The 23035-nt window shown below is 32.4% G+C and overlaps 2 protein-coding genes across 3 annotated transcripts; one reads left to right on the top strand and one right to left on the bottom strand.

The window, feature by feature from the left end:
* Positions 1–43: 43 nt before the first annotated feature.
* On the top strand, positions 44–2993 carry LOC107937277 (coatomer subunit zeta-2). Of its 2 annotated transcripts, none has more exons than XR_005915173.1 (6): positions 44–148; positions 1025–1184; positions 1341–1488; positions 1567–1644; positions 2342–2464; positions 2865–2880. XR_005915173.1 is itself a non-coding variant. In XM_041096230.1 (6 exons), the coding sequence occupies exons 1-6, from the start codon at positions 125–127 to the stop codon at positions 2869–2871; spliced, it is 501 nt and encodes a 166-aa protein (XP_040952164.1). In that variant the 5' UTR covers positions 44–124; the 3' UTR covers positions 2872–2993. The 2 variants fall into 2 exon arrangements, 1 of the variants encoding a protein (XP_040952164.1); XM_041096230.1 differs by having other exon boundaries at positions 2381–2464; positions 2865–2993.
* Positions 2994–4654: 1661 nt separating this feature from the next.
* Positions 4655–13472, bottom strand: LOC107937250 (boron transporter 4). The gene is made up of 12 exons (XM_041096231.1): positions 12667–13472; positions 12495–12577; positions 12224–12416; positions 12013–12151; positions 11773–11938; positions 11513–11679; positions 11253–11426; positions 11069–11164; positions 10867–10983; positions 10393–10712; positions 5101–5383; positions 4655–5017 (listed from the first exon to the last, which is right to left on the bottom strand). The coding sequence occupies exons 1-12, from the start codon at positions 12768–12770 to the stop codon at positions 4787–4789; spliced, it is 2073 nt and encodes a 690-aa protein (XP_040952165.1). The 5' UTR covers positions 12771–13472; the 3' UTR covers positions 4655–4786.
* Positions 13473–23035: the final 9563 nt, after the last annotated feature.

Genomic DNA, 23035 nt, shown 5'->3' on the forward strand with positions numbered 1-23035 from the left:
CTATTTTAGTCATCGTTTTATTTATTTATATTTATTTTTATATTGAAATGCCTAATTTTCCCTTCAAATTAACTAAAAGGAAAACTGAAACCCCAAATAGTTGCAATTTTCTCACCATCCAAACATGTCTGGCTTCTGTTTATCTGGGGTAAGTTTATCAATAACTCAGGTTTCTTTATTAGTGCATTCAGTTTTTCCTTTTTAATTTCCCTTTTGGTTGTGCTTTTCCTTATTGAGTACTCGTAGTTAGAACACGAGTGTCAAATACGAGGATGCTTTTTTTATATTTATAGAAATTGGATATGGATATTTTTTTAAAAAAAATCTCAAACCAGCATAGATTTTGAGTTATATAAATGATAAGGTTTGAATCTTTAAACTTAAAATAATTGTATGAATCGAATAGACAAAACCTTGGGTTTATATTTAACTTACTTTTAAGTAAATCGAATGGTGAATCTGAGAAAATCGTGATGTCAATATATTGTTACATATGCTTCTTGTCTAACATACATTCATTAGACCCCAACAATTGTGACAAAACCCGTCAAACATAAGCTTAAGGCATGTTAAATTCTACCACTTTGATAAATTGCAATCGCATATCAAGTCACATAACTAACCTAACAAAAGATCCACGGTGAATGATAAGCTCACCAATTGAAAGAGGACGCATGACTTACAAGTGTTCTCTTAAATACTCTCCCAAACCACTAGAGAGGGATATCTACTATCATGTCTCTCTCTTGTTTAAACTTCTTCCAAACTTGAACTCAAGCTATTGTTTGAAGTGAGTTCATCCATGCCTGACACCAGAGTTCGATCCATAGGTTCACCTGTGTGGTAGTATTAGTGTGTGAATGTATGAATTTGAACCTTCATTGTATATAAAAAGAAAATCTTCCCTGACTCTCTACAACCTTTTCTCCCTTAACTCAATCACTTGTAGCTCTCGACCTATCGAATGAATCGAGTTATATATATATATAATCGTATGTAATGCTTATTTGATTTAATTTTATAGAATTCATGCCCAGCAGTGAAGAACATTTTAATTCTGGATTCAGAAGGGAAACGTGTAGCAGTAAAGTATTACTCAGATGAATGGCCAACAAATAGTGCTAAGTTAGCCTTTGAAAAATCTCTCTTTGGTAGAACACTCAAATCAAATGCTCGTACTGAAGGTAATCATATTACACAGATTCGGGTGTTAGTATTGTGTATGTATATATATATATATAACTCGAGCATGCTAATTTTCTTTTCAAAGTTTTTTCATGTATTTAGAGTATTATATACTCGTACTCCGAACTAACATCCGAGCCCGAATAAGAATGCAGCTGAGATCACAATCTTTGATAGCAACATTGTAATCTATAAGTTCGTCCAAGACCTACATTTCTTCATAACTGGAGGTGATGATGAAAATGAACTTCTTCTTGCCACTGTGCTTCAGGGACTATTTGATGCCATTGCTCTTCGTTTGAGGTTCATTTATTTGGTTTTTATGTATGTATGTATGCATGCCTGCATGCATGCTTAACTTCAATTGTTTCCCCAATGTAGGAACACAATTGATAAAAGGGAAGCACTTGAGAACTTAGATGTCATCTTCTTATGCATTGATGAAGTTGTGGATCAAGGGTACGCATTTACATACCTTTCTTCATTAACTCGTGTTTTTCTATATTATGTTAAAAAATATCATACTCAGAGGCGAAGACAAAAGGGGCAGGCAATGGCTTTAGCCCTAACATGATAAAATTTATGCAATTACTAATTAATATAGTGATAAATTTATACATTGATTCCTAAAATTTATTATTCGTTTTTGGCCCTTATATAATATTCTAACTTCGCCCTTAAACATACTTATGGGTATGCATATGATACAAATTTGAATCAAATATTTAACCTAGTTATCTTATGAGTTTGGGATTTGAATCCTGACATCGATAATTCTTCTCCTATTCAAAACCATGATCCCTTTGGGAGAAAGAAAAGATAGTATATACAAAGGGCCTTAGCCTCCTTTTTATTTATAAAATATTCGATTTAAGCCTTATTTAAATAAAATTTTACTTTCATCCCTATACTTTTAAATTTTCATTTTACCTCTAAAACCGAATTTCTGACTTTTCCCTTGAGTATCTACCTTATAAAAGTATGCAGTAACTTAAGATATCGTCCATGCCAACTTGTATAAAGGTTTACAATAATTTTCTTGTGTGTTCAGAGTTCGAATTTCGATATCTACAACTCTTCTTTGTCTTTTACAAACAATTTCTTTTTCATTGAAGATCTGAATGAGAAGAGTTTTTTTTTTTGGCATAAAATGAAGAAAATAATGTACTCCCCCCCGCTTTTGCTGTGGAACCAGGAGATACTTGAAACAGATGCAAATGCTATTGCAGGAAAGGTGGCAATCCAAAACATGGATGCTTCAGCAACATTATCCGAACAGGTAACATTGTTTCGATTTTTTTTTTCTCAAAAAATTCTTTAAATATATGAAAAATTTTAACATACTCTTGTTAGAGATATACCCATATTCGATTCTCGTATAAAAATTCGAATAAAATAATTTTAGTGTTTAGGTACGGACACAAAAGGAAAAAAAAATTTAGGAGTCAAAAGATAATTTTACCATTATATTAATTTATAAATTTTTAAAAATTTAGGGAGGGGTCAAGGCTACTATCTATACTTGCCCCTGTTTAGGGGCAGTTAGCTAAGACCCAAACTTTTTAAAATTTCTTATGATGCCCTTAAACTTTTTGAAAATTTTAATTAGACTCCATAATTTAATGCCAAAATCCTTCACTAATTATATAGCTAATGTTTTTTTTTTGATAATATTGCAGACAATAAGTCAAGCATTGGCTTCAGCTCGTGAACATTTGACAAAAACCCTTCTAAAATGATTTATTTAAATATAATTTTTTTAAATATCCAATTAATCAAAAATAAATGAAAGACATTGAAATTTTACTTAATTTTTTGTTTAATCTTAATTTACAGTGTCAATTGTTTTGGAGCATAGCCTGCTGGAATGGGAAATTTTATATATTTGTGTTATTTGGATTCAAATTAATTGGGATTTAATTTATTTGGAGTTGAATAAAAAGAATTAAAAAATATATTATTTTAAAGAAAATATTTTATTTCATGTCAACATGATTGGGAAAAAAAAATCAATGTTAGCATTTTAATTATATAATTAACCGTATTAATTATTTGGATTAACTCAAGGTGTAGTTAAGGTGAAGGCAAAGATTTTGGCCCCTTTAATTAAATGGATTAATATCAAATTCAGTCCCTCCCATCTAAACATTTTCAAAAAAAAAATACCTTTCTTCCCTAAACTTTTAAAATTTTAAATATATATTTTAAATATTGGTGAAAGTATCTCTTAGGTTCCTTCATTATAAATGAGAGTATGTCGGTATAAACCTATACTGACGATACATATTTAGCAAATTTGTAATTGATCTTTTAAAATTTAAATACGTATAGAACAAAATGTATTTCTGAATTTAAAAAATATCGAATAATTTTATGGCAAATTAATGTAAGAATCAACTTCGAAAATCCCAAGTTGAAAACCTTAAAACAAACCAAGTATATCTTTCTCCATACCCTACCTCAAATGTCATCATCAAATAGATACAAGGTTTGAGAGGTTTGCATGGCTTATGCTAGGGGACTCTTTTTTGCCTTTTTATATAGTGACGAAAATTTATTATTACAAGATCTTTTGTTCTCAATTATTTTTTTAAACGACATCATTGTCGATCGAAAATCTCTCTGGCCTCGGAATGAATCGTGTTTGCATGTATAATATTAGCCTCTACAGGTTCTTTTGTAGCTAGTACTACAAGTAAAATGCTTTTTAGTGACGAAATTTTTGGTGGATTTAAGTTTTGTCGATAAAATTATTATTTAATTAGCAGCTGACTGTTATGGACAGAATTTATATCGAAAATGATCATTCCCCAATTGATTTTGTTTTTAGTGTTATTAAGTTAAGGTTTTTAGTATTGGATTAATGGTTTAATCAGTCAAGTTATTTATTTGTCGGGTTGATAGATTTGTATAATTCAATTAAATAAATTATTAAAAAATATATAAATAAAAAACAATTTAATATGATATTTACCTGTTCACAAGTCAATCACTCTGATGCTTTTCTACTAGTTCGAACAAGTACAACCATGGTTTTTTTTTCCAACTAAAAAAACAACGAAATAGATTTACGTGTTCAACGTGGAAACAAAACATATTACATGCATGGTTTTGTGGTTTGCATGGAAATAGATTTGCATTTTACACATCTGGAGGTAAAGTGGAATTTTTCAGATTCAACCATGGAGGAAATAAAAAGAAAGAAGGGAAAACATCTGAGAAGCCTATATGATGTTCATGTTTTTCAACTTTGATCTCTCAATCTCATTCTTCCTCAACAATTTCCTTTGAGAAAACCTGCAAAATACAAATATAAAAAATAATGTTATACAAAATTCATTAACAAGATAATCATGCATGAAAAAGCTAGTTATGTTATTCATATACGGGTATAGTTAGATTTTTCTAAGTTGATTCATGCATGTAAAGAATACTTCAAGATCATATCCCTGTGTCAAACACGAATGTCAAATATAGGTAATTTAAAAAAAAATGAAAAGTTAAAGAGTCATATAATGAAAAGATTATCATGCATGAAAAAGCTATGTCAATCCAAAATATGCATATGACGCACTAATGGTTAGATTTTTTTTCGAGTTTTTCATGTATTTGGAATATTTTTGAAATTCATATAATTGTACTTATATGTCAACATGAATGCCATACACGGGTATGGAAAACCGGAGCATCCTACCTGGCCCTTCCGCTCCTCACCGAAGCTAACATTTCGGAGCTTTATCTCTCCTCTACTTGTTGTCAACTCATCTAATAACTCAGCATCAAACCTTTCAACTGCATCAGCCTCATTCTCAGGACAAGATATATCCATTTCCTAACAAAAAAAACTCAACATTTTTAGCTGTTTTTGTTAGTTTTTTATGTCTCCACAAATAGAAAATGACCAATAGCAAATACCCTTGAAGAGAAGCTGAGGGATGTTCTTGGAACGGAACCAGTAAGTTCCTCGTATTCGGCTGCATCGAGTTCACAGAGATAACTTGGGAGAATGAGCTTTGGGAGAATGTATTGCCTTATGATGATGAGAAGGAAGAAGGGCAATGGAAACAAGATTCCAGCTATAGGAATCCATGTTACACCAAAGCACATGAGGAGATATACGAACTGGAAGAGCGTAAACATCGCGATAAATCGGTACGGTACCGACTCCACGAATGAAGCATGAACATGTTCCAACACCCTGCAAATTTGGATCATTGATGCAGAAGAGGAATTAGCATCATTGCCTAGTAATTTGTTTATTGTTGTTGAGAATGGACTGCAATGCAACAGAAGGCCATGATGCAGACCAGCAGCTGCAGCAGACCAGCATTCAAGCGGGACCAGAAGCAGCTTAATTATTTTGTTTACTTTTGTTCATTTTGTAATGCCATCCAAGCTAAATGTAACTAGACTTTTAGAGTTGTTAAGATTTGAATTGATGGATGTAATAGCTAAAAATTGTTCAGCTTTCTTTTGTATTACTTTAGTTGGCAACTTGCCAAAACAGGTGGGAGCAGTTACAAGTTTAGGTAACTGACATTCTAACTTTGTAACTCTTATATTTTCAAATGAAATGAAAAGATGTAGCATTCCATTCATTTTCACATTTTTGCTTTTGAGTTTTCTGTTCTGTTTCTGCTTGCTGTTTGAAGAGCTTATGCTCTTGGTGTTTTCATTTGTTTGATTTGCTGCTGCCAGTGTTCCAACAAATGGTAATCAGAGCCTCCTATCTTTGAGGACCTCTGTTGTTTATGTTTTAGTTTTCTGTTTTTTTCAAAGTCAGTCTTGGCAGCATGAGTTTTGCTCCTCCTCCACCACCAGTTTTTGCTGGAGACAACTACCACATTTGGGTTGTCAAAATGAAGACATATCTTCAAGCACTTGACCTCTGGAGTGCAGTTGAGAGTGATGTCGAGCCAGCACCATTAAGAGCAAATCCTACCATTGCTCAGATCAGGCAACATGGTGAGGAACGAGCCAAGAAACACAAGGCTATGGCCTGTTTGCAGAATGGAATATCAGATGTTATTTTCACTCGTATCATGGCCTGTGACTCTCCCAAGCAGGCATGGGACAGGCTAAAAGAGGAATTTATGGGATCAGACAAGACCAGGCAGCAACAAGTCATCAACCTTAGAAGGGAGTTTGAAAATTTGAAGATGAAGGAGTCAGAAACTATCAAGCAATATTCTGATAGGATTATGGCTACTGTCAACAATATTAGACTCCTTGGAGAAGATTTCAGTGATAGTAGGGTTGTTGAGAAGGTTATTACCACCTTACCTGAAAGGTTTGAGTCAAAAATCTCCTCATTGGAGGACTCGAGAGATCTCACAACCATTTCTTTGTCTGAGTTGGTTAACTCACTCTATGCACTTGAACAGAGAAGAGCAAGCAGGCAGGAGGAGAATCTTGAAGGTGCTTTTCAAGCAAAGGTCAGAGAAGGCTCCAGCTCAAGCCAGAAAGCTAAGAAGCCTTGGTTTGAAAAGAAGGAAAGATCAAAGAAAGATGCCGGTAGAAGGAGGTTTCCACCATGCATTCACTGCAAGAAGACCAATCACCTGGAAAAATTTTGCTGGACCAGACCAGATATACAGTGCAAAAGCTGTATGAAGTATGGTCATCATGAGAAAATTTGTAGAAGTCATGAGAAGGTACAAGCACAACCAGTACAAGCCAAGTCTGCCGAGGATGTACAAGCTCAGGAGGAGCATGTATTTACAGCTTCATGTTATGCAGCTAAAAGCATGAGCAGTTGGCTTGTAGATAGTGGTTGCTCACACCACATGGCTGCAGATGAGAGCCTTTTCAAGAACCTTGACAGGAGCTATGTCTCGAAGGTCAGGATAGGCAATGGGAACTTGATTGAAGCAAAAGGTAGAGGTGATGTGGTCATTCACACTGGTTCAGGTAACAAAATCATTTCTGATGTGCTCTATGTGCCAGAAATAGACCAAAATTTACTAAGTGTAGGCCAGCTAGTCAAGAAAGGCTTTTCACTAGTTTTCAAGAATGATTCTTGTGTTATAAGTGATGCTCATGGTAGGGAGATTGTCTCAGCACCTATGGGAGACAAATGTTTTATGCTGGAAGTGAGTCAGCTTGAGAAAAGTGCATATACAAGCTCAGTTGACAATACTGATCTTTGGCACAAGAGGTTTGGCCATGTTAGCCTCAAATCACTTGATTTGCTGCACAAAATGAACATGACAGAAGACATGGTGAAGGTTAGTGCAAGTGAAGGCGTTTGTGAAGTGTGTCAGCTTGGCAAACAAGCCAGGTTGCCCTTTTCAGCTAACCAAGCATGGAGGGCTCGAAAGAGACTTGAGTTGGTGCACTCAGATGTCTGTGGACCAATGAAGACCCCTTCACTGAATGGCAGTAAGTATTTTATACTGTTTATTGATGATCTAACCAGATTTTGCTGGGTTTATTTCATGAAACAGAAGTCAGAAGTGTTTGAAGTTTTTAGAAAGTTCAAGGCATTGGCAGAAAATCAAACAGGCTGCAGGATTAAGGCCTTGAGGACAGACAATGGTTCTGAATACTTGTCTGAAAGATTTCAGAAGCTATGTGAGCAGGCTGGGATTCATCATCAGCTGACCACAGTGTACACTCCTCAGCAAAATGGAGTGTGTGAGAGGAAGAACAGAACAGTGATGAACATGACCAGGTGCATGTTGTTTCAAAGCAAGCTTCCAAGCATTTTTTGGGCTGAAGGTGTCAACACCTCAGTATACCTGCTCAATAGGCTGCCAACACATGCTGTGAATGATAAAACTCCTTTTGAAGTATGGTATGATCTTAAACCTACTGTTTCCCATTTAAAAGTGTTTGGCAGCAAGTGTTTTGTACTTGTCCCTGTAGAAAGAAGAACCAAGCTCGAGAAGAGGTCAGTTCCAGGTATATTTGTTGGTTACAGTAGCTGCAAGAAGGGCTACAGAATATTTGATCCTTCAACCAAGAAGATTTTGGTAAGCAGGGATGTCAAATTCGATGAAGGAAGGTTTTGGAGTCTAGATGGCTCTAATACAAGTCAGTTTGAAGAAGAGCAGATTGGCAGCAATTTGGAGTTGGCAGAAAACGAAGTCAGTAATGCCAATGTAGACGATGCTCCTGTGAGAGGGACCAGGTCTATTGCTGACATCTACCAAAGATGCAATATGGCCATTGTTGAGCCTTCAAGCTATGAAGAAGCTGCTAGAAGCAAAAGCTGGAAGAAGGCTATGGAGGCTGAAATCGACATGATCCATAAGAATGATACTTGGGATCTGGTAGACAGACCTGATCAGAAGAAGGTCATAGGTGTCAAGTGGGTTTTCAGGACCAAATTCAATGCAGATGGCTCTCTGAACAAGCACAAGGCAAGGCTTGTGGTGAAAGGGTACAATCAACAGTTTGGCATTGATTTTGAGGAGACATTTGCTCCAGTGGCAAGGCTGGATACCATAAAGCTTCTATTTGCTTTCGCTGCACAGAAACAGTGGAAGGTCCATCAGCTTGATGTCAAGTCAGCTTTCCTGAATGGCTTTCTTAAAGAGGAAATTTATGTTGAACAGCCTGATGGATTTAAAGTCCAAGGAAAGGAGGACAAGGTTTACAAGCTGAAAAAGGCACTCTATGGACTAAAACAGGCTCCTCGAGCCTGGTATGACAGGATAGATGCTTACCTGTTTAGGCTCAATTTCGAGAAAAGTTTGAGTGAGCCAACTTTGTTTATAAAGAAGTCTAAAGATGAGACTTTGCTGATTGTCTCAATATATGTGGATGATTTACTAGTGACTGGAAGCAGGGTCGATTTGATTCAGGAGTTCAAAAAGAATATGCAAAACATGTTTGACATGACAGACTTGGGAATCATGACTTACTTCCTTGGTATGGAAGTAGACCAGTCTGATCAAGGCATTTTTATCAGCCAGCATGCATTTGCCTTGAAAATTCTCACTAAGTTCCATATGGAAAACTGCAAGCCAGTGAGTACACCTCTAGTCATGGGACAGAAGTTGAGCAGCTATGGAGATGAAGAAAAGGTGGATGAAAGAGAGTATAGAAGTCTAATTGGATGTTTGCTATACTTGACAGCAACTAGACCTGATCTTATGCATTCGGTCAGTTTGCTATCTCGTTTTATGCATAGCTGCAACACATCACATTTAAAGGCTGCAAAGAGAATCCTCAGGTATGTGAAAGGATCCTTGAAGTTTGGAGTGATGTTCAAGACAGGAGGTCAGCTGAAGTTATCTGGTTACTCAGACAGTGACTGGGGAGGTTCGATTGATGATATGAGGAGTACCTCAGGCTACCTCTTTTCTCTTGGTTCAGGAGCTTTCTGTTGGAGCTCTAAAAAGCAGCAAACAGTTGCTCAATCAACTGCTGAGGCAGAGTACATAGCAGCAGCTGGAGCAGTAAGCCAAGCTATTTGGCTTAGAAAATTGTTGTGTGATTTAAATGAGGAACAATTTGAGCCTACTGAGATTATGGTTGATAATCAATCAGCAATAGCTATCTCCAAGAATGCTGTTTTTCATGGCAAAACAAAGCACTTTAAGCTCAAATTTTATTTTGTTCGAGAGGCAGTACAATCAAAGGATGTGAGTCTTGCATATTGTAGTTCACAAGATCAATTGGCTGACATTTTAACAAAGCCTCTAGGTGCTATGAGGTTTGAAATTCTTAGAGAATTGGTTGGTGTTTGTTGCCTACAGTCCAAGGAGGAGTGTTGAGAATGGACTGCAATGCAACAGAAGGCCATGATGCAGACCAGCAGCTGCAGCAGACCAGCATTCAAGCGGGACCAGAAGCAGCTTAATTATTTTGTTTACTTTTGTTCATTTTGTAATGCCATCCAAGCTAAATGTAACTAGACTTTTAGAGTTGTTAAGATTTGAATTGATGGATGTAATAGCTAAAAATTGTTCAGCTTTCTTTTGTATTACTTTAGTTGGCAACTTGCCAAAACAGGTGGGAGCAGTTACAAGTTTAGGTAACTGACATTCTAACTTTGTAACTCTTATATTTTCAAATGAAATGAAAAGATGTAGCATTCCATTCATTTTCACATTTTTGCTTTTGAGTTTTCTGTTCTGTTTCTGCTTGCTGTTTGAAGAGCTTATGCTCTTGGTGTTTTCATTTGTTTGATTTGCTGCTGCCAGTGTTCCAACAATTGTGAACAATCAAGGAACTAGAAGCAAAGAGAATGCTGCATACTTGTATCGCCGGCTAGGTGCGATGAAGAGAAGTAACATCCTTTCCCAGAACTGATTCCCGGGAAGACTATCGATGGCCATGTATGCGAAATATCCCCAAAGAACCGATGTAGGTATCAACTTGATTGCAGGCATAGCAAATACTGATGCAGCAACTAGGAGTGACTGCAAAAGATTGCTCACTCTCTGTTCGTTAACTCGAACCGGCAAGTAGGCATCGATATGCTTTTCGGGATCAAATGTTTCCTTTTTGATTTCTCCTTCATTTTCACCTTTCATAACCACCTTCCTCAAGTCTTCTAACTCTTTAGCAACCGCAGTCTGTAATTGGAATAGTTAAGGTCAGATGCAGGCATTGTCTAAGACTTATCTGTATGTATTCGGAGAATACGGACTGGCAATTCGGGGTTGAAGCAAAACAACGAGCTGTGGACTAAATGCCATTTGCAATGTTTCAAGATAAAGGATCACTTACTTCTGGACTCTTGTCCAATTCGATGAAGACCGCTTGCATCTTGCCGTATATTTCGGAGTTACTAGCTTTCTGCTTTACGCTTTCTTTTGCAGTCTCCACCATTTTTCGTCGTATGATCTGCATTTCATACATGAAAAATTATGCATGTAACCAGGTCAATTATGTTTGATAGGAAACTTTGCTTTAGAATGTATGTATCCACCTGCCCTTTGAGAACTGCAAGGCTCTTAGTATGCATAGGAGACTGCGGTAGGACTCCATTCGATGGAGGGAGGCCAATTAGTCCGCAAAGTAAAGTCTGCAAGCATGTTCCAGCGGTAAAACGTAAGTATACGATAAGATTGTTTATACTTCGGGTGGTGGTACCGTTCAAGCATAAGGTTTACCATGAATCCGAGCAGGAAGATGTCATAATGATATGCAGACGGATTCTTGAGATTGAATTCCTTTTGTTGTGCCAGTTGCGATGCAACACTGTGGTCAAAAAAGTATAGTCCCGCAATCATGACAGCTGGAATAAATGCAGCAAATATGTACAATGGAGGAATCCTTCCCATATCCTGCAATTTGATTATTTATAACATTGTCAACCTTGAAACTTGTAGCCTTTTCTTGCAAGACATAAACGATAACTGAGTCCGGTTACCTTAATTACGGTCCAATGTTGTAATGATGCAGATTCCCATGCCAGAGGACTAAAAAGCCTTCTTGGAACCCCAGATGGAACTTTGCTTGGTACACCAAATGACATCGCTGTCCACACTACAACCATTAAAGGTACCCCATAATCTGCAATGAAGCTTCTAAACCACCCTGTACAACATTCAGCAAACATTTACGGGAGCTTATTTCGTATACTAAATCTGAAAATAGTCAAATGCTCTGAATATTGTTTGCTTGACAAACCTGTGCCATACCACCATGACCTCGCCCTTCGACTTTTCAAGGCGGTATATAGAAGGCCAAGTGAGAATATGATTCCCAGCAAACCATTTGTGTAAAGCCATTGAAATTGATACTTCCCTAACTTTGCATCTTGATGTTCGGGAACTCGAAATTCACTCACAACTCCCTGCAATCGAATCATCAGTAGGTGTTTAGAACTTTATATAGTAGATGATTTATTTTCTTTTGATCAGATTTTACCTTGATAGCCTCTTGAATAAACAGAACACTGATCAACATGCCGAAAAGCTCACCTGCAATCCTTGTGAAACGATTAATTACCGTGCAAGCATTGAATACTGCGAGCAGAAACAACAAGAGAGCAGTCGAAACACAAACCCTGCAAAACATTTATCAACTTAGAAGATCAAGGACTTCCCAAAACTTACGCTAAACCGGAGACTCAATTTACCATCCGGCCCAAGCCAAGTATAGTTCCTGCCCCAAGTCATCTCTTCCTTTTGCAAAGTTATACAAATATGTATACATAATAACAGTCGGCTCTGCAACTCCAAGAATCAAAAGTGGTTGGCCACCGAATATCGAGTGTAGAATACCGCAAAGGGCAGTCGATGCCAACGTTTCAACAGTGCTTAGGGTCCCATCTACAGCCAAATCCATGTTAAACATAACCTTTTAACTTCACTATTGAATACTGTTTCATGAATGGAACAGTGAAAAACCTGTATCTCGGCTCAGTTGCTCGCCGAAGGCGATAACGGGGAGAGCAGAAGCAAAGAAGATATAGGTAGTTGGGGCTAATATCCTGCAAAAAAAGAGAGTAAATATTTGAATATATACCAAAATTTACTTTCATGTTAGACATTTTATCAAATACATAGAGATTTATTATACCCCAGTCCTGAACGAAGACCAATAATCCAATCTTGTTTATAGCAACATGCTCTTCCTTTAACATCATTTGCAATACCCTTAAAAGGGGCTCTCAAGTTTTCCATTTCTGGTGGAAAAGATTTGGAAACTGAAATAGAAAATATGAACCAGTTTGATTTTTATTATATTGAAGAGTCGTATTTTTTATTATGAAATTCTAACAATTCAACACACACAAACTTTGACTTGGAAAAAGACAAAAACAGGGCAAGATTTTTCAGAAGAAAACTTTGATTTTACTTTCATCGTTATTTTCCTGTCAACCAAGCATAACATTTGAGCCTGACATGTTTGGTTTCACTTTCATAACCCATCCACCCCTCATATGATAAACTACATTATAAACATAAAAACTTATACATATACATATATGCCTGATATGCATATATATATATATAACAAATGATTCAAAACATGCAGATTGGTTCATAGACAAAGATTTGGAAAAAAAAAAACAGGGTTTTTACCAGAAACCAAATAACAATAATAATATATTGAGGAACAACGGCAAAAAAAAAAAAATGAAGAAAACAAAGGCAACCCAAGAACAAGAGTTTCCCTATATGTCTTTATAAAACAGCAGCCAGTCTCTAGATGTTAGACTGGGGTTCTAAGTTCAAACTGTTAGTGACAAACTAATGCTGAGAAGAGAAAGCAATAGCCAATGAGATTGGCCAAAAAATTGTAGGGAAATTTCTTGATGCTGCTTATTCAACGAAACCCAACCTCCGTACGTTTTTTTATTTCAATAGGGTTTTTTTTTTAAATCAAATCGGATCTAACAGGTTGAAAACATTAATCAAAGTAACACTTAATTTTCTAATAGGTGACATCAAGAGTAGGTAGAGGTCTTGACTTAAAAACGGTAAAATCATAGAATAAATTTCTTTTAAATTTGTGAGGTTATAAGATAATAAAATTATATTTTGATCCCTATAAAAATTTATGTTTCAATTTTGGCTCTTTTTTTAAAAAAAATTCTAGCTTTATTTATGTTGTTTTAGATTTTCAAATGAGGTAAACGATTGAATACGAAATATGTTTCATTCTCATGAGCGAGAATCAAACTCTCGACCAAATAATTAATAGATGAGATGAGATATCGGTATAACACACCTCATTATCGACTCAATTTATTCTCTACATTAAAAAAACTAAAATAAAGGATAAATTCTTTTTTCATTTACAATTGAACCTTAAACAAAATATTTCATTTACAAAATTATAAAAATATTAATTTTATTAACAAAATATATATATCTTTTCTTTTTCTTTTTCTTTTTCTGAATGTAGTCTAGCCTTCACCTTTTATGTGTCTAGTCTTTGTCTTTTTACATTATTGTGATTCATATGATCACTTATAATAATATTAAAGGCTGTAAGAATAAACCAAAAACATAATTCAATTATATATCTTATCACTGCCAAAGTCACTATTAAGATTAATATTAGATTTTGATTTTTTTAATTTTTCGTATTCTGTAGACTCATTAAAGAGTAGATGTTGATAACGAGTTTTAAAGCTGCTACATATCCAGATCGAGGATTGAACCCTTAACTACTGATTAAGATAGGAGATACCCCTACCACCTCACTTAACTCTCGTAATTGAATTTTAATTTTTTTTACCTATAATTTTAGAGTGTAAATTAATCCAAAAGCACATGGAGATGAGAACCTAAGCTATTAATATTTTAATTTTCATAAAAAAATAAATGTATTTTGTTTTGTACGGAAAATTTTGAAAGCATAAATAATAATCAATTTATTTAAATGTGTTAAAAGCATTAATTAAAAATAAAAAATACTTTTTATAATAATATAATCGTGTCAATATCTAATTACAATATTTAATTTTTATATTTAAATATTTAAATATAGTTTATATATTCTAATTAATTTTTATAAATAATTAATATTAATTACTTAGAAATTTTTAAAATTAATATTATATATTAAAATATTAACAATAAGTTATAATAAATTATTTTTTTATATTTTTGCTAAAATATCATAATATTAATTAATTTGAACATTATTTAAATACATATTTGTTACTTTATAATCTCATTTCTAAAATAGACATTTTATTCTTCAAAAGCACTTTTTAACAGCAATGTCAAACACACAAATTTCTCAAAAGCACTTCACAAAAGTAATAAAGAACTGCCCTTAGTATCATCATATCATTCATAAAATATAGTGGTTGAGTTTTGAGTTTGGAAGTATGTGCCCCTACATGTTCTTCATTTCGTGTTCAACATGAGTGTTCAAGACATATTTGAACATAAGTATGAGAATATATTTTTCAAAAATATTATAAAGAAAAAAAAAAGGAAAAATTCCGACCTACTTATGACTAGACTTAATTATGGGTTAAGCCATTCGTCCAAGCTTGAAAGTCCACTCGAAAAGTGGGAGTATTTAAGCAAAAATATAAGCTTAAAAAATTAGTTTGGACAAAAATAAGATTCGTTTTCTAAATGAGTTAGGCCTTGAGTAGGAACTTTTTTGACCCCGGCCCGACTCGAATAAGCCTAAATTTTTTTCCTATTACTATTATGTTGTTGTTTTGCTGCCATTTTGCTATTATTTTATTATTTTTGTTTGAATATTGTATAACTCTTATTTTATTGCAACTATATTAGTGTTATTTAAATATAAAGATTTTTTAATGCATTTTCAATTTGTTAGTAAACATATATTTTAATATTTTTCGTATATATGAACCCGAGTCGTCTTTTAAATTTACTGTTTCAATCAAAGTCACAATTAACTTTTACATTTATTGTCAGTTTGGACCTTATTCTTTTTTTTTAACTAAATTTGACTATCGATCTTTCAAAAAAGAGTTAAATTGCTTTTTTAAAATAAAAATACTGGCTAAAACATTATTTTTTTAACAATATTGGTGCGACAACCCGCATGACAGTCTACATGTACATTTATGTTGACATGACAATATTTATTTTATATGTCATGTTAACAAATAATTTTAAAAATATAAAAACAAAACTATTTGAAATTTAAAAAATTATAAGAAGTTCATAAATTTTCTAAAAAATTAGTATCAAGTACATGTGGATTGCCATTCAAGTTACTACGTTTAAAAATTTAACATTTTAGTTAGTATTTCTATTAAAAAATAATTTAATTCTTTTTGAAAGGTTGATGGTCAAATTGACTTTTTGTTTTAAAAGTTGAGAGTCAATTTTCGCTCAAAAAAAGAATAAGGGGCAAATTGACAAAAAATATAAATATTGAGGGTTAAATATAACATTATATCTTGATTTATATATATATTAAATCGTGAAAAAATATGTTCATTAATTATATTAGATTTACATAACAAATTTAATTTTTATATATATATTATTCAATAATAATAAACAATTTAACCGAATTTAATATCTTGAGTCAAATAACATTAACTCATTACATTAACTCAATCAATGAGTTAATGAAAAGCTTAAATATTTTTGTAATTCAAATAATAATAAAGATATATACTATCTTATGCGATACATAGGCTTATTGTATTTAATAATTAAAATATATTTAATTATTTCGAGTGGAAGAAGGAAGGATACTCTCAAACGAGGAAAAATATTCAATGACTTTAAAAGAATTGAACAAGGAGCCGTTTGATGTGAAAATCTCATGTATGAGTGTTGTAAAGTGATAGCAAGGGTGATTTATCTGTCAACTTTTTTACTATCACCCTAAAAAACTAAATTTACCTCATGTAAAATTGGCAGAGTGCGATTAATCTTTGGGTTTGAAATCGCTGCTCATGTACTCGATATTGACCATATTTGTAACGATCTAAAAAGTGCAGGCATTGGAAAGTGAATTACCGAGTCTCCGTTTTGTTAAAACGGACTCGTAAAATAATTATTAAAAATATTTATAGAATTAGTTATATGACCAATTGGATTTTAGTTAAATGAATTTAGTTGAATTAAAGTTAATTGAGTGTTAGGACTAAAATTGAATTAAGTGTGAAAGTTAGTTGTAGAATAGAGAAAGGTGAAAGGATTAAACTAACAATTAAACCATAAAAGTGACAAGTGTGTGGTAATTATAAATACATGTGTAATAAATATATGTATACATTTGTAATTAATATATATACATACTTATTTATATTATTATTAATTAAACAAAAGAAACAATGAAATAAAGATAGAAAAAGATCAGAGAAGCTCAAGAAAAGGAAGGAAAGAAAGGGAAAAAGAAAAGAAAAAGGAAAAATAAGGTTTTTGAGCTTCAAGCTTAAATTAGTAAGTCAATTTAGTCCATTTCTCTTAGTTTTGATGTTTTTGGAATCCGTGTATCCACCAAGGCGCGGGTTTGTTAATAGGGGTAAATAATTGAATTGAGAAAATTTGAATAAGTGTGATTGATTGAGCTATGGAAAGGAATGAGAAAGTGAAATTGGGAATTGAAAATCGAGATATGAGATTTAAAGATATGAACCCAAAGTTCATGATTTGATTAAGAGTAAATTTTTGTTATGTGATATTAGTGAGTACAAATTGCAATAGAATTGATATTGAATACAGTGATAAATAGAATGAACTGTATATGAATTGAAATGAACTATTGGAAAGAGATGTGAAAAATCCAATGAAATTGAGATAGTGAAATATTGCTTATTGTTATTAATGATCAAGTTGATTTAAAGTATGAGATAATTAATGAATAATTGTAGGCATAAATTGAATGTATATAATTTATCGATTAATGTTATAAATTTGAATTATGGTAATACTGCTGAGTATATCCATACTTAGCGTACGGTTGTTTTCGTGCACAAGTTAGTAGAAAGCCAATGTCTGGTCCAGCATCCAGAGTAATCCCAACCTCAGAGAAATTTTAGTGATGTACTTTGTTTTGATAATGTGGCATGTACCTTGTTGATGTATAGGGTTTAATTGAAAAGAAGTGAAGGTGTTATAAACTTAGTTATCAACATTTTTCACTAAAATAGTTTTGGACAGCAGCAGTAGTCCGACTTTAAAAATTCACCAAAAATTGTGGAAATCGAATTAGAAGTTAAATAAAACATGAAATTAAATCTTATTGAGTCTAATTTTAATAGAAGAAACGGTGCAAGCAAGAGAATATCATATTGTGAGATATTTGAATTTTTATGAGACGGGTCAAAGTGATTTTGGAATCCCCTGTTTAGACTTTGGAAAATTATTAAAAATTATATAAAAATAATTATGGGTTAAAATTTATATGATTAAAATTCTTTATGAGTCTATTTTCAATATAAATAAACTTGAACATTATCCAAATTCTGTACTAAGAGATAATTAATTTTTAGTGAAGAAGGGTCAGAACTGTCAGACAACAGAATAGGGATGACTTTGAAGAATTAACTGTACTTATTAGCTAAACCAAAAATTCTTAAAATTTTATGATAAAAAGATATGTGAATATAGTTTGGAAAAAGCAAGCAGATCTTAATTTGGGGTTCCGTAGCGCAAGATATAAATGATTTAGTGACTATGTGTCGAGTAAACAGCTTGATATGAACATGAGTAAATAGTGGAACTATGTGCAATTATTCTGTAAACTCCGGTAACATCCTGTAACCCTATTCCGGCAAAGGATGTGGGTTAGGGGTATTATATAATTATTTGTATCAGAGCTATCAGGTTTAGCTGATTCTTGGACTATATCGAGCTCGAAAATTGAGTCTAGAGGTATATGCCACTGTCGAGTTTGTAATACCCCGAAAATCTTTACAGTAAGATATTATCTTTGATATAATAAAATAAAAAAATAAAGCATCAAAAAGGGGAAATTTTAGAGTTATGTCAACATTGGGACGTATATTATGACATATTAGTTCAAGAAAGGATTAAATCGTAAAAGTGAGAAAAGTTTTGTTGCCCAAGAGTAAATACTCAAAAATCAAGGGGTTAAAGTGTAAATATGAAAAGTTGAAGGACCAATGGTGTAAATATTTTAAGGGTGGAATGATCTAGAAACTAAGAAAAATGGATGGATTAGGACCAAATTGAAAAAGGTGAAGAAGTTTGAGGGACTAAATCACAATTTTACCAAATTAAGTGATGACTCAAGATGGAATTTAAAAGATCATGAAGGGCAAAATGGTCCATTAGAAGAGAGAGAAATCTAGAAGATAATGATGATGTTGGAGATATTTTAGATTAATTAAATAAATAAATATTAGTTTATTAATATTTTAATTTGATTTTTAAATGACATGTTATTATTTTATTATTTTAATATTTAGTATATATATAGGTGGAAAGAAAGATGAGAAGGAACCAACCCACCATCTTTTCCATGCAATTCACGTTAGAAGAGAAGAGAAGAAAGAAAGTTTTATTTTTTTTATAATTTAGTCCTTCCACCAAAAATTCATCATTTTTATCTAGAAATCAAAAGAATTTCCATATCCATCAAGAGAGAAAGATAACAAGGAGACTATGGGGAGCTAGAATATCAAGTTAGATTCAAGAAATAGAAGCTGGAGGAGAGAGAAAATCAAGTTAAAGATTGAAATCAATATGACAAGGTAAGTACATCAAGATTTTAATATATTTTTAAGTTTGATATTATTGAAAAAGCATGGAAATGATGTTAATGTAAAGTTTTTATATATATGGTCCAATGTTCTTGATATGTTAGTGAAGAGAAAATAAGAGAAAGTGATGAGAAATAGTGTAGAGAAAGAAAATAAGGGTGTTATAAACATGGTAATAAACATCTTGCACTAAAATGGTTTTGGACAGAAACAGTAGGCTCACTTTGAAAAATCACCATAAATTATGAAAATCGAATTAGAGTATGAATAAAATATGGAATTAAATTTTATTGAGTCTAGTTTCTCATAAAAGAAACGGTGTAAGTAATGGAATTTTAAATTATGAGATCTAATAAATTTTGTGAGATAAGGTCAGAATGAATTCGGGTTCCCCTGTTCTGACTTGGAAAAATCATTAAAAATTGTACAAAAATAGTTATGGGTTATAATTTATATTTTTAAAATACTTAATGAGTCTATTTTTAAGAGAAACAAATGGGGACATCATCCGGATTCTGAACAAAGAGATAATTAATTTTTAGTGAAGAAGGGTCGGAATTGTCAGACAGCAGAACAAAGGTGACTTTAAAGAAAAAACTGTACTTATTGCCTGAACCAAAAATTCTGAAAATTTTATGGTAAGAAGGTATGTGAGTCTAGTTTCAGGTAAAATTAGCGGATCCTAATTTTGAGTTCCGTAGCTCAAGATAAAAATAATTTAGTGGATATGAGTCAAATGGACAGCTTTGAATAAATTTACAAGTAAATTGTGAAATCATAGATAATGTTACTTATAAGCATGTTATATAAATTAAGGATGTGGAATGGAGAGGAGGAGGAGGAAAATATATATACGAATATTCAATTAGCATGGATAACTTGCACGTTTTAGACTCAGGGACTAAATTGAATAAAAGTAAAACTTTAAGGGTAAATTTGTAAAAATGTCAAAAAGTGACCAAATTGCATGAAATGAATCGTTTTATTATTTAAATTAGTAAATTGAATGAAATATTAATTTAGACCAAGATTGGATGAAAATTTGAGAAAAATAGAAAATTTCCAAAATATCCTTGAATTTTGGTATTTCTGCAATTTAGTCTAGTAAGCTCGAATGAGCTATATTCTATAATAATTTTAATTGAAGTGAATGCTATTTGGTAATGAAAATTATATATATGTGCGTGTGTATTATTATTGGAATTGAATTATTATTGGTAATATGTATAATTATTTGATGCATTTAGCTCATTATCGGAAGCTAAATTGAGTTGGAAGCTTGTTGGAGATATATCACAGTATCCATTGGTTCTATCAGTAATTTTGGATGATTTGATTCTGGTTATAATGGCATTTATAAGTTAAATTGGTTGACGTTAGCTCATTAATGTATTGATTTTGATTGATTATAAATATGAATGCTAGATAAAAATGAAATGTCTGAAAATTAATTAGTAAACTCCGATAATGCCTCGTACCCTATTTTGATGTCGAATACGGGTAAAGGGTGTTACAGAGTTGAAACTGAGTCGGGATTTGGATGCTTATATATGTTTGTTTTTGTTTATAATTAAAATGCCAGATGAACATATTGATGATACTGATTTAGAAATGTACACTGGAAATGGTGAATTTTATGAATTTAATGAAATAGAGTTAGTTACCTCTAGTGTAGAAAAGGGAAGTGTTAGAGAAAGAGATGTTTTCCAATCGAATTAATTTCGTTAATTTTAAAAGTGATACTCAAGTATCTAAATAAAATGTTACTTATGATAATATATAAATTCGAAAAGGTATGGATAAATGTTTTGTAGTACATAAGAAATTATAAATGTTATGTTAAATGAGTATAAACATGAAGTTAAATTGTGAGGCTTTACGATCTCCACCCCCTTATTGGTACAGTTATTTATAATGAAATTCATAAGATTTATATTGATTTAGTTCAGAGGTGTGGAACTGAAGAGTTCAGTGATGGAATGATAAATAAAACAGTTAAAACTGAGAATGAGTTAGTAATAAAGATGAAATTTGAATAGAGATATCAAAGTTTTTTTAAAAAACTATTTGGGATACACAATGCTACTATTAAAGAAAGAAGTTATTTATGAGAAATCGATTTATTCAGATATGGTATCTACAGAATGAGTTAACTGAAAATTTCTTCCGAATAAGCTTCGTGAGTGAATTGGATGATATGGGATTGTTGATGACTATATATGTTAGTAGATTACTGATGAAATTGCAAAAATATTTGAATATAGTTGTTATAATCGGGTATATTACAACAATCTTTTCTAAATATTTTATATGGGCATTCTATATGTGTTGTTATTCTTAGAGATATATGTAACTGTTCATGTTTGAATGCTATAATCATTATATGGAAAGGTTGGCAAAATATGGTAATAGATAGAAATGATTTAAAGTTTGACTAATTTATGAGTGGTATTGTTTTATCTTTTCTTTGGTTCTCCCAAGCTATTATAAGTGATAGAAGACTTGATGATAAGATTCCTATGATATTATTGTCTACCTCTGTTGGTTGAAGCTCTGAATAATAAATGTGCAAGTTACACTGTCTCTATTATGATTGTTATAGTGTGAATGTACAATATTACTCTTCTGGACTTTCTTTGGGATATCATCAATATTTTTATTATGTACCATGGATTATCTTCTTGGAAATTCAGTATAGCTTTGCAAGTTGAATTTTGTTGTCTTGGTTTTCTTGTTATTTTATGGTCTGACTGGAAGAGATATCCGTTGGTCAGTGGTAATTATACTTATTACTGTTATAAATTTTGACTTGATCATGGGAATTTGATGGTATGATCATAGATTATAGAAATTGTATTATTGCACTGGTTGATATTGGAGTCATCCTCGATTTTTCTCTTCTATTTGAAAAATATTATTGAAGTTGAAGTATTGATCCATTTATATTGTTGAAACGTCATATCTGTTATAGTACTATAGCTTTAACCTATCTGATGAGAGTGGCCTCGGAATAATTTAAAGCTTAGCATCCGTTCTGGTGCAGTTTGAATCGGGTAAGAAATTTATTATTACAGTGGTAAATCATTAAATGGAATCGACTGTATTTTGATGAAGAAAGGCAAAGTAATGGTCTATACTTACAGTCAGGTAAAGCTGCAGAAAAAAAAAATACCTGATATATGATATTGAATTGGCAATTATCATGTTTGCACTGGGAATTTGGTAACAGTATCTATGGTGAAAATATCATATATGTACGAACCATAAATTTAAAAACATCTGATGGTATAGAAAGATTTGAATCTGAAACAGAGTAGATGGTTTGAATTATTGAAGGATTCTGATTTGATAATTGATTATCATTCAGGAAAAGTAAATATAGTTGTAGATGTTTTGAGTAGGGAGATCTTTCTTTGCTTTATGAGTAATAACTATTCAATTGTTATTGTCTGATGAAAGATTAATTTTAGTTGAACTTAAAGCTAAGCTAATATTTCTACAATAGATCTGTGAAGCCAAAAAGGTGATAATGAATTGTAAGTTAAACGGGTACAGAGTGAAATAATTACTAATTCAGGATATCAGATTTGAATATGATGATTGTCTGCTATTTCAAGATAGAACTGGTGTACTGAATAATTTCAAAGCCTGCACTAAAAATTTTATATGGAACTTATAATGGTAATATATCTCTCATTCGGGAAATATGATAAATTGAAAAAATATATTGGGAAACCAGAATGAAATGTGATGTTTCTTAAA

This window comes from Gossypium hirsutum, chromosome D06, assembly GCF_007990345.1.
Source record: "Gossypium hirsutum isolate 1008001.06 chromosome D06, Gossypium_hirsutum_v2.1, whole genome shotgun sequence".
NCBI lineage: Eukaryota > Viridiplantae > Streptophyta > Magnoliopsida > Malvales > Malvaceae > Gossypium > Gossypium hirsutum.

Excerpts from the sequence above, each read along its gene's own strand:
- LOC107937277 (XM_041096230.1), top strand. The coding sequence starts at position 125 with ATGTCTGGCTTCTGTTTATCTGGG. Across the intron at positions 149-1,024 it reads CTGGCTTCTGTTTATCTGGG|AATTCATGCCCAGCAGTGAA; the intron begins GTAAGTTTATCA and ends TTAATTTTATAG. Across the intron at positions 1,645-2,380 it reads GATGAAGTTGTGGATCAAGG|GAGATACTTGAAACAGATGC; the intron begins GTACGCATTTAC and ends CTGTGGAACCAG.
- LOC107937250 (XM_041096231.1), bottom strand. The coding sequence starts at position 12,770 with ATGGAAAACTTGAGAGCCCCTTTTAAGGGTATTGCAAATGATGTTAAA. Across the intron at positions 11,939-12,012 it reads TTATTCAAGAGGCTATCAAG|GGAGTTGTGAGTGAATTTCG; the intron begins GTAAAATCTGAT and ends ATTCGATTGCAG. Across the intron at positions 10,984-11,068 it reads TTGCAGTTCTCAAAGGGCAG|ATCATACGACGAAAAATGGT; the intron begins GTGGATACATAC and ends TATGAAATGCAG.